At 30.8% G+C, this 12,176-nt stretch overlaps 1 protein-coding gene across 2 annotated transcripts; it reads left to right on the top strand.

Annotated features, from left to right (window-relative positions):
• LOC105172178 (vinorine synthase-like) lies at nt 7,854-10,970 on the top strand. Of its 2 annotated transcripts, none has more exons than XM_011093538.1 (2): nt 7,854-8,069; nt 9,412-10,970. In XM_011093538.1, exon 2 carries the CDS (start codon nt 9,417-9,419, stop codon nt 10,530-10,532), a length of 1,116 nt encoding a protein of 371 aa, XP_011091840.1. In that variant the 5' UTR covers nt 7,854-8,069; nt 9,412-9,416; the 3' UTR covers nt 10,533-10,970. The 2 variants fall into 2 exon arrangements, with proteins under 2 accessions (XP_011091840.1, XP_011091842.1); XM_011093540.2 differs by having other exon boundaries at nt 9,401-10,970.

Here is a 12,176-nt window from a genome sequence, read left to right as displayed (position 1 = left end):
TACTCGCATTGAATCCTCTGCTTTTCCGTATCAATTTATTTAAAGAGTTCAAGTGTAGAACTCCTCTAAAGTTAGTCCACACCATACCGGAAGATGAATCCAACCTTCTTGCTAGAGAGAATTAGATCCGATTTATGTAAATAATTTATTCTCGTTCTCTATAATTCAATATGCTTCAGGAAGAACTCAAAGTCATGGAGAAAAGGCTGAAAATTTCATGGCTCATGGTTGAGGAAAGAGTTTTTAAGATGGTGTTATAGTGTGTTTGAAAGGCAAAGTCTTTTAAACCTACAGAGACTTAATATTTGGTCCGAGCTTGTTTTAATTTGTTAACTATCTATTGGGTTTATTATATAATTTAATTAAATATACACATGCTAAATAATACTCAATTAATAAATCTAATTTATTAATCAATCCCGAATAACTAATTAGTCCAACTAATAATTTTAGCCCATCTCTACTAATTAATGAATCTAATCCATTAATTAGACAAGCCCATATCACTATATAAAGGCGGTATTTGGGGTGCATTTTGGAACATTTTTTTTTTTTTACTTTGAAATGGTTACTAGAACACAAAAGTTATTTAGAGCGAAATTTGGAATGGAAAGGAATCCGTCTTTACAGTCGGCGTTACAAAAATTTAGGAATAATTTATGAAAAATCCCTCTAATTTGAGATGGTAACTGTACGGTCATTGTAAACCGTTTCTAATGTCGATTTTGTCCAAAAAAATTTTAATTTATGAGTTGGAACAGTTAGTAACGGTTTTTGGAATAGATATTTTATTTTTATCGATAAATTTTAGAACGGTATTTGTAATACTCTTGCTTTAGTTTTAGAACTATTTTTTCTTTTTAATTGGGATCAATTTAGGAATGGTGTTTGGAATTATTTTATGCAACAGGTTAGTGAATTAGGAACACGTTCGTAGAACTATTTTAGTAATAGCATTAGGAACGATTTATATAATTTTGGAACACATATTAAAACTAATGGGTATTTGTATTAGGAACGGTTATCTATTAATTTGGAACGGTTCATCCAATTAGGAAGACTTTTTTGGGACAGACTTTGTATTGGAGGGTTTTTATTAAAATTTGTAATATTTTTTTTAGCATTACTAAACCTGTTCCTAATTTTTAAATTTTATAATGTATTAATATATTTAATAGATTTGAATAAATAAATAAATTTATACATTTTAATAAATTTTCATATATAATTAAATTAATTTAATGAGATTTTAATTAATTTTATTTTCAAATTTAATTAATTCAATAAATATAAAATAATAGAATTTAATAAACATTATGAAATATGAATAATTAAAAAAATATTTTATTAATATGAAAAAGTATTTAATTATAATATATATATATATATATATATATATATACAAACGATCAACCCATAACACCTACAGTCAATGTTTTCAGAATTGGACTGGGAATCAAATCAGTCAAGTTACTAGGTCACTGGTCCTACCGATTGGACAAGATTAAAAAAAAACGATTGACCCGGATATTATTATATACATATATATGCAACATATAATATATTATATGTCAATAGATTACATAAATACAGTTTATAATAATATTTTATAAAATGGTATAATTTATAAATGAATACAATTTATAATAGTCTAACAATAAAAAGACACAAACCTCTTGGAGGAAGTAAATTAAATTAAAATTCAAAGTAACAAAAATTTAAAACTGGAAAGCCCCCCAAATACATTATATATGGATTGACTAAATAAATAAAATTAATAAAAATATTTTAGCAACCGTCTCCTTCATATAAGTTTATTAAAAAAAAGTAAAAAAAAGATTGGAGAAACATGGTGAAAAGGAGAAATAAATAGATTATGAAGAAATAAAAACTCCATTGACTATTAGAAGTACGCATTATCCCATATTGAAAATGTCAGCCAAATTTAATTACTTTTTCATTGTTCCACATTGAAAAAATATAAGCTAAGATTATGCACTTTCTCATTTGTCCCATATTGGGAAAATATGAAGCAAGTTTAAGCTATTTACACTATAAATATGTGATATATTTTGAATCATTATCTATGATGCACATGCCTATTTATTTTCTTTGACATTTAGTTACTTCTCATTTTGTATATATCACTATATTTGTTAGTGACATATATATTTTATTACATTATAATTGTTTTTTAAAAAAAATTATCAAAAATGGTTAGATCGGGTATCGGGCGGACCGATTTTTGATCAGTTTTGACCGGTCTGCACCAGGTTGATAGGCCTCAACTTTATGGCCTTGACCCGGACTGGACACATGCCCGATTACCGATTGAATCGGTCGAACTGGCTGGTCCAATCAAATTTCAAAAACAATACCTTCGGTAGTCTATCCCATAAGTAGGTAGGCCATTTATGGTCACATCAAAGCCGAATGCATCATAAATGCTAGATTCGTGGCATTGTCATACGTCCGTACAACTTAATGCCACAATTGTAACGGCTCCTCGATCAATAGCTCGAGGTACACATTGATCAGACGCTTTGGAATAGACAAGCCAGGGATCACTATCATTAGGAATATATACTCAGACTTCATGCACATCCTCGTCGGAGATTATACGATGTGAGTACAATTAAAAAATATAAGCAGGTTTGACCATATTTCTAGTGTGGTGCAAACCCATTAATGCACGATACAAGTCTAACATTACGGGCCTCCAATACAAAATTAGGATATGTCTGGTCAAAATGTTTCTAAGCCTTTATACTGGATTGGTGGCCCCAAGAGCCCTTGTCCATCTGATGGTGGCATGCCACATCATGTACTCTATCATCGCTGCTGAAGCACGCGACCTCTATAGTCGGAGAATATGCGGCAAGTTCCTATGAATGACAAACGAGGCTTCTTGCAACAATGGTTTCAATCCCTAGTCAGTAGGTACCTAGCGTCACCACAAAAATTGTAGTACTACAAATCAATTTTGTCCTTATAGTACAACATACAATCATTTTACACACATGTCAATAGGTAACCTAAATACCTTATCAACATCTTCGTGCTGTCAGGGTGTAATCGTGCGATAATAGATGACTAGTCCACTGTGGCACCTGATTGTAGCATCTGTAGGACATGTTGTCTCGGCCTTGATTGTCACCAGTCTAGCAACCACAAGATTCATTATATTTGTTGTACAACGGTTGGTCTACAACATGTACCATATCGAAAAAACGGTCTGATAACCCGAATATATAATCATAGGGTCCCTCATCATACCACGAACTAGGATCGGCATGAGTAGAATAGGAGATCGGACCTTCAACAGGCACGTCTTCATGGTGCGGTGAAAAAGAATTTGGTCACTGTATTAGAAACCATCCTTTGGGCCCAATCCAGTTGCTAATCATCACCCCAGTGCTTAGTAGCTTCCTCAGCAGCAGGGGGCTAGTCCGATTGTACTATTTTGGCATAAATCCATTCATACATAAGTCAAAGTTAACCTCGTCTCGTGCTTTGAACCTTTTATTTTTGAACCTTCGATGCGAGCACATAATCCTCTCGGTATCCACATGTCTGATGTTGACGCTTGGTCCATTTTATGAAGTCATAACACCATTCCCAAACTCTTGCTTAGTACCCTTCACCGAAAGGTTCTTCTCGTATATCCATTTCTTCAATTGTCTTAACATGATGATCACTATACATACACATGTATATGTGCAAAAATATATTAAACTAAATTTTAACGTAAAAATTAATTATTACTTGCCACTATTAATACTTAACATTCAAATATAAAAATAAATAAACTATAACTAAATTGAGTATTGATTAACCAAAAAGGGTTACCGTAGTTAGCTGGTCAACCAGCTTAAAAGATAAACGGTACACAAGAAAATGACGATCAAGAATATGATAAAGAAAACCAGAGAGAGATTAAAAGTGTGTGGTTAACCAATTTAAGAGAGTGAGATGAAAGGAAATGAAAATAGACATACACACGAATAGATGTATAAAACTATTTGGGGGCTTTGGATCGAGTATTGGAACGGAATGTAGCAGTTACAGGATGCGTTTTGCAATGGGTATTGAAATGGAATATAGTCGTTAAAATATAGCCGCTAAATTAGCACACAAAGTTTGAAACGGTTTTTCAAACACATGAGAAATTGTTCCAAAAGATGGCATATTTTATGTAACAGCTGCGTAGTTTCTGGAAAAGGATTATAAATCAATACAACCTTATAACGGCTTTCGAACCAAATTTGGAATGGCCATCTTCCACTTTTCAGAGGCCATCACAATTTTAAATTCGTCGGCCCAGAAATCACTCTGAATTTCACACGGGTACTAATTTGGAACGGATTTTAGAACAAAATCTTATAGAAAATATTTGAAACATTTTTTATAACCTTTTGCCCGTTACAAAAAGCATATACTTTCCTAAAATATTGCGACCACGTTATTCAGACACATTCCTTCCAAATCCGTTGCAAAAAACGTTCCAAATTAATATGGAATTCTCCCATTCCAAATCGGGTGTGTTTTAGGAGTGAGAAGGAGCTTGTATTTGCTCTATTTCTTGAATTATTCAAAAGTTCACTCGACACACAAATCTAGCAAAAGAACTTGTAGACATGGGGCTTTTGTCATATGCTTACCAACTACTTTGATTCTGGTGGAAATAACTGAACTGTTTTACTACCAAAAACTTACGACATGATGTCCACGTCTTAACTTTCCGACAAACTTAATTCTTTAGCGGGTGTTCAGCTAAGATTATAAATTTCTTAGAAAGATGTTTCAAAATTTATAAATTTTAAAAAAAAAATATTTGACAAAATCCTTTCTAGAGAGTTCATAATTAGATCTTAAAATAAAATGTTTTTGGATCTCTCTCATACACTCAGAGACAGATACACAATCTCTCTCTAGGATTTCAAAGAATTTTATTGTTATTTAATTTTTCATGCATTCGAACAAGAGAAAATGGCTAATTATTTAATAATAATTTATTGTTGTTAAACAAAAGTAAGATTTTTAGTGATATTATATTTAATGAAAAAATATTAATTTAGGACATTATAAATTATACGATTAAAATAGTCATGAATTAACTAAGAACAAATATCAATTATATGTCTATGTTAATATTTGACTAGCTTTAATGTGTGTGTATATATATATTATTTTTATTTAAAAGTTTAGGTAATAATTTATCATTCATTTTTTTTTGTAAAAAAGATTATATGTTAACATTTTTATTTGGAGTCAAATTAATGCTTATTTTTTATGAAATGTATTTTAAAAACATTTAAATATAAAATATGTAAAGAAATAATAACTTATTTTATTTTAATGATATATATCATGTTCTATATCGCTCTATTACCAATAAAATGATCTTATTATACCAAATACCTTACCATGTTATACAATATGAAAATTAAAAGAAGATAAAATATTTTATAAATTTCTAAAACATCTTACAAGATATTTTTAAGAAACTTAGCCAAACTTTATTAGACGATCGAACGTAGATGATAATTCAATAACATTTTCACAGACGTTCTTACATCTTAATAAAAGAATTCGAACAATTCTGTGGCTACTACCCATTCAAACTTATGTATCATTCATTTATATATATATATATATATATATATTTCATATTTTACCACGTAATTTCATTATATGTTAATCATAATAAATTATTTTACTTGGGTTCTACCTTATGCATGTTTTCTTGAAATTACATGACCTTATATTTGTCATCTAGGCTTACACTCATGACCAAAATACCCAGCACAAAAAATTAATTAATTAAGCCCCCAATTTGATGCTTGGTGTTGTATTTTTCCCCAACTATATGCCAAGTTTAAGCAACATTTCAACTTTTCATTTTTGCTTAATTTTAACTCAAGTACTTAATAAATATTTCCCATTATTTACTTGCTTAATTTTGTCGAATCCCAAGTCTTTTAAATTAAGAATAGACAAAACAAAAGTGATTTGGCAAATGATTTTGGCTTAAGAAAAGTTATTAGTGTGTGTAATTAAGAAATAATTATATTTCAATCAATAGGTCAATTTTGAAATTGACCCGTGACAAGAAAGCACAATAGTTGGTACCAAAATTTAACTCGTGACCATCTACTTGGTAGTGATGATTTTGATTTTTGAAGATCTTGACATATGCTAGGTATGTATTTAAGTCATAGTGGTTGGTGCTTTTAGATTAGGGCACGTTTGTTTAAATTATTTTTCGGGTAAATTATATCAAAAAAGATTTGTATTAGGTTTAATTACACAAATATCTTATATTTTTTAAATGGGTGAATAGCAATTTATCCCCCTGTGATATTGAAAATGAGCACATTATCCCCCTATGAAAAAAAATAGTAATTTATCCTCCTATACTTTTTAAAATGAAGCAATTTACCTCCTTATACAGGGAGGTAACTTGTTTCATTTTAAAAATTATAGGAGAGTAAATTGTTCTATTTTAAAAAGTATAAGGAGGTAAATCGCTGTTTATTTTTCATAAGGGGGTAATTTGCTCATTTGCGATATCATAAGTGAGTTACTTGCATTTTTTTTCCTTTTTTAAATAGTTGTAAATAATATCATTTGAGGTTGTATTGTACTTTACAGGGTAAATTGAATTGATAGTCCCTAAAGTTAAGCCAAAATATACAAATATTCTCTTATTTTTATAAAATTACAAATACACCCACCGATAGATCAAGCAATCATGTTTTGAATTAATTAAATATTTTTTAAGAAACAATTACATTAATTAAAACAATAATTGACTCATTTTTGTTTTAATATCTAGTAAAAGATATAATCTTAATCAAATGGGATCTTTCCACTTTGCATATTTAATTTTTATTTCTGAACGACGAATTTAATTTATTTTAAAGTTTGTCATAATTATAAATACTCATCGTATTTTGAAAATTTATTAATACTTTCATAAAATTAACGATCGTCTAATAAATATTTTATAAATACATCTTCTAAAATTGCCAAAAGTTGTAAAGATTGAGGATTGAAATAGTGGGACAAAAAATAGGCATAAATATATTTTTAGTCTTCTAATTTTGACATTATTATTCTTTATCTTTCTAGATTTGTAAAATAGTTATATAACTTTTTGATATTTCTCAATTTTTGTCCTTCGGCTGCCGGATTATGCATGCCAAAGCGAATCATGTGAATCATACTTGGTTCATTAAATTGAGATTTTTGTTCTAATTGATCACTTTTGCCAGCATAAAAAAAAATTAAAAAAATTAATGACATGGCACATGATTTATTCCAACAACTTTTGTAAAATTCGGCACTGAAAGGACGAACATTACGAAATGTCAATAAGTTATAAGACTATTCTGCAACTCCTAGAAATATAAAGGATAAAAAATGTTCGAATCGCGAGGGACACATGGTTTATTTTTGCACTTTCTGCAAAATCCAAACGCCGAAATGACCGAAATTACGAAATGTTAAAAATTTATGCGACTATTTTACAACTTCTAGATAAAATAAAAGATAAAAATATTAAAATATCAATATTACATGATAAAAAATATATTATCCTTGAGATCGGAGCTTAACCCACTAGGCTACATTGAGCACTTGAATCTCTTTTTGTCCAAAATATATTTAGTTCGGGCTCGACTCAATTGAACTTGCAACATAATTATCGTGTGATCGGTGTATAATTTGGGAAAAGTGATCAATCACATAATAAGCATGATACACTTATTTTATAATTGATTTAATTCCATCAAACTTGATTTAAATAAAAATTTGCGTCCTACAAATCAGTGAGTATATCATTTGTTTATAATGATCACATTATTTCCCATCATTTCCGCTTCAAAGCTTCACTTTTAAAATGCCTGCGCACATTTTGTATTATTATATATTTGATTTGTGTTGAGATTTCCGGCAGCTGTTGGCGACGGTCTTCTCAGCTGCACCTTTATAAACTAGCTCCTGGAGCTTGTTAACTGCCACTACATTGTTCTCACTTACCACAGTGGAGTTTTCATCATTTCCAGGTAATCTCTTTCGGTGTTAACATCTCCCCCCTCTTTCTATTCTTTTCTTAATTATATAATGCTAATAAGTAGACTAGACTGCTAGCTGCAACTCTCCTCTATAAGAAGAAGATTGTGTGGAGATATTTTCTGGTTTATCTTTGTCTTTATTTTGGATACTTTACGACACTTCTCTTCGTCTTCAAAAATGGGCTGATTTATAATTAAGGATTTAAATTCAATTTATCGTTGTTATACGTAAAATGAGTAAATATGTCATGTGAAAAAGAATTAGTAAATTATTCCCTATATTTCAAAAAATAAAGTAAATAACCCCACCCCGTCAATGGTTTAGAGGGGGGGGAGGGAGGGAGATAATTTGCTTCATTTTCCAAAATATAGGGGGTAATTGGCTATTTTATTTTTCATAAGGGATTTTTTGTTCATTTCTTATATCACAGAGAGGTAAATTGCATTTTTTCCTATAATTAAGGGACAACTATATTCCCGTCTCTTGAGTTTGGTTTAATTTCACGCAGACCTATTGCGATTTGAGAAATTATATCTAGCAGCCCTGATGTTTGTTTCCGTCTAATAAATAAGTCCCTCTATTAGTTAATATTCACTAAATTTGTTAATATTAACAAAAAAATTGAAAAAAAATCTATATTTACCTTCGATTGACTTATTATTGATTTATTGCAGGTCAAATAAATATTTTTATGATCAATTTATTCTCATACGTCTTCACGCGCTAATACATGTGAAGAGGTAATCTTCACCATTATAAGGGTATTTAGTCAGAAAAAAAAATTATTTGACGTATAATAAGTTAGAAATAAGTCAATTTGGGGGTAATTATCAATTTTTATTTAGTTTTTTATTTATATCAGCAAAATTAATGAATTTTGACTAACAGATGAATTTAATTTTTAGATGGAAGTAAACCTTAGGGTTGTTAGATTTAATTTCTCAAACATTAGGGGAGGGGAGGACGTAATTATCCCTATAACTAAATGAGCGCTTATACTTTATAAAAATATATAGAGAAAAATGCAAGCAACTCCCTTGCAATAAATGAGTGCCCTCTTATAAAAAATTAGAAATTTACCTCTCTGTATTTTGTAAATGGAGTAATTTATATTCGGAGATAAATTGCTAATTTTTTTCTTTCATAAGGGCTAATTTACTTATTTCTAATATCATAGAGGGTAAATTGTAATTTTTTTTAATAGAGTAATTTGTTCATTACAATATGAGAAATGATAAATTACATTAAATCCAAAATATATATTTGATCTTAATACTATTTTCTTTTGTATAATAATATGTTCACTAATTTCTTAGTGAAGTTTTGAAGCAGGTAATATGGGAGTTAACTTCAAGCACAAAACAATTATGAAGGTGAATCTTGTCAGTAAGAAGTTGATAAAGCCTTACAAGCCAACTCCATTACACCTCCGCACTTACAAGATATCACTGATGGACGAAACCAACCCATCAATGCATGTCATTCGCATTCTATTCTATCCATTTGACCAAGTTGTCAATAGCAAACATATTTGGTCTTTAGAAGAATCATTGTCACAAGTGTTGCCTCTATTTTACCCACTAGCCGGAAGATACCACAAAGAAAAAAACTATGTTGACTGTAATGATGAGGGTGCTGAGTTCTCAATAGCAGAAGTGGACTGCAAACTTCATCAACTCATTGGCCCTAAAGTAAATCCCGAGCAGCTCAACCTCCTCCTCCCACTAGAAATAGGTGCAGCTGATGAGCTAACCGACCCCATGCTGGCAGTCCAAATTAACAAGTTCCTATGTGGTGGTATGGCAATCGGTATATGTTCTTCACATAGGATTTTTGATTCTTGCTCACAGTCAATATTTCTCAAAGCCTGGTCCAATGTTGCTATTGACAGGGGACTAGAGATATGCCCAAATTTTGACTCTCCCACTTACTTTCCCCCTCAGAATCTTGACCCAATTCAATTTGGGGTGTCTAGAACTAGAGATACCAGTATTCTCACCAAGAGGTTTGTGTTTGATAAAAATGCAATATATATGTTGCGAGAGAGGTTGAGCCCAGAATGGAGAAACGAACGGCCACCATCTAGAGTGGTGGTGGTGTCCGCAGTCGTAACACAGGCTATTTTGTGCTCTGATAGGAAAAAATATGGCAAGTCAAGAGCTTCTATCATCAGCCAAGCGGTCAATGTTCGGGAAAGGACTATTCCACCGATTTCGAAATATGCTTGTGGCTATTGGGCTTCCATGTCCATCTTGAAGTCCACGGCAGATGAGAGTTATGCCCTAGAATGCAATTTCTTTGAAATAGTTTCAAAGATGCGCAAGATTATCATCCAGGGCATTAAAGACTGTGAAAGGATATTGTCCGATAGAGAGTTTGGACGAAAGGTTTTGATTGATTGTGAATTTGAAGTAGCACAGAAATCAGATAGCCCTGAGACGAAGGTTATATAGATTTCAGATTGGTCTAAGTTTGAAGACTATGAACTGGACTTTGGATACGGGAAACCCATTTGGGCAAGCTTGGCTAATGTACCTCTTCAAGACTTTATGATCCTGATGAACACGAAAGATAACGATGGTATTGAAGCCTGGGTGTCCATGCATGAGTCCGACATGTCTTATTTGGAACAGAATGAGGATCTTAGGATGCTTACCACTCAACTAGCTGGTCAAAAGATTTAACCTAGCTGCTTAATTTAGTTTCCAAGTCAAACATAATACTGGTCATGTTCTCGATTATTGTTGTGTTTTTATGTATTGTACTTATTATTAATTTGGTGCAATCAGACCAAGAATAATATGCAATCACCATATTACACGTTCATTCTTGGCCTTCAACTTATACCATACGTCAAAGAAAGGAGACTCGCTTTGGGACACATGCGAATAGCCGCCCCGCATGGCTAATATATACTTGATTAATTAGTTCTATTAAATGAAAATATTTTTTTTTCTCTTTTCACTATTATTTTAATGAGGTTCAATCATTTATATCTATACTATATATAAAAATGTGAATCTTTCACGTGTGTGTATGAAAAGATATTTATATCTTTATTTAAGTAATCTTTATAATATTAAATCAAAATTAGTTATAAAAATATAAAATTCTATTAAAATAAAACTATTTAAGAGTTCTACTACCTCTAAACTACTTTTGACATTTATAAATATATCCTACTAAAAAATAGGCTAATCATATATATGTACGCAATTAATTTGTTAGAAGATATTTTTAATTACTTTAAAAAATATTACTTTACTAGGGACAACATAACTTAAAATTTTAAATAAAAATTATCAATCTTATTAAATTAGAAATACTTTTGAACATGGGTGATTTTTTACTAATTGATTTTGTTTTAATATTAGTAGTAGAAAATTACTTTGAAATTATATTTTCTTGTACTTTTTTATTTTTACTATAATTTACTGGAGATAAAGTAATACTACTAAGTGCAACTTATGATTAAATATAGGAAAAAATATTTTTTTAGCCCCGTTAAGTATGCCCAATTTTAGTTTTAGTCCTATAAGTATGCCTATTTTGTATTAACTCCAGTAACTTGCAAAATTGATTAGATTTAATCCTTCGGTCGATTGGATTTATAATTTGCACCGGAAAGTGACATGGCAGAACACCTAGATGCGTTTTTGTTGATTTATAATCCTATGTGACTAAAGCTATGAGGTGGAAGACAAGTTGGTCATCTTTTGGAGGGAAGAAATGTGACTTTTCCCTCCAAAATACTTTTCCTAACCAACAAAATATATTTCTTCTCTCCAAACTTGCACAAACCCATTTCTCTCCCTTATCTCTCGGATCCAATGTCTTCTTCCATAGAAGGACCACTTTTTTGCTACTGAGGAAAGAAAGCAATGGTTCGGACGTCTTGGACTAATCAAAATCTAGGAAGGAGGTTCCATTCCTGTCAAGATTACAAGATAATAAGTTCATTTTTTTCCTAATATTTTTTTTAATTTTTTTTTGAATTTTTTAAATGAATTTAGTTTTGTAAAGAGAAGGGTGTGGTTTTTTTGCTTGGAAAGATCCTCCGATGTGTACTCGGGCAAAGACTGTAATTCCTCGACTGC

The sequence above is a fragment of the Sesamum indicum genome, linkage group LG10 (assembly GCF_000512975.1).
Source record: "Sesamum indicum cultivar Zhongzhi No. 13 linkage group LG10, S_indicum_v1.0, whole genome shotgun sequence".
NCBI classification, from domain to species: Eukaryota; Viridiplantae; Streptophyta; class Magnoliopsida; order Lamiales; family Pedaliaceae; genus Sesamum; species Sesamum indicum.
Note: the sequence above shows the minus strand (reverse complement) of the source record. Positions and strands in the feature narration are given on the sequence as shown.

Coding starts and splice junctions, on each gene's coding strand:
- LOC105172178 (XM_011093538.1), top strand. CDS start 9,417: ATGGGAGTTAACTTCAAGCACAAAACAATTATGAAGGTGAATCTTGTC.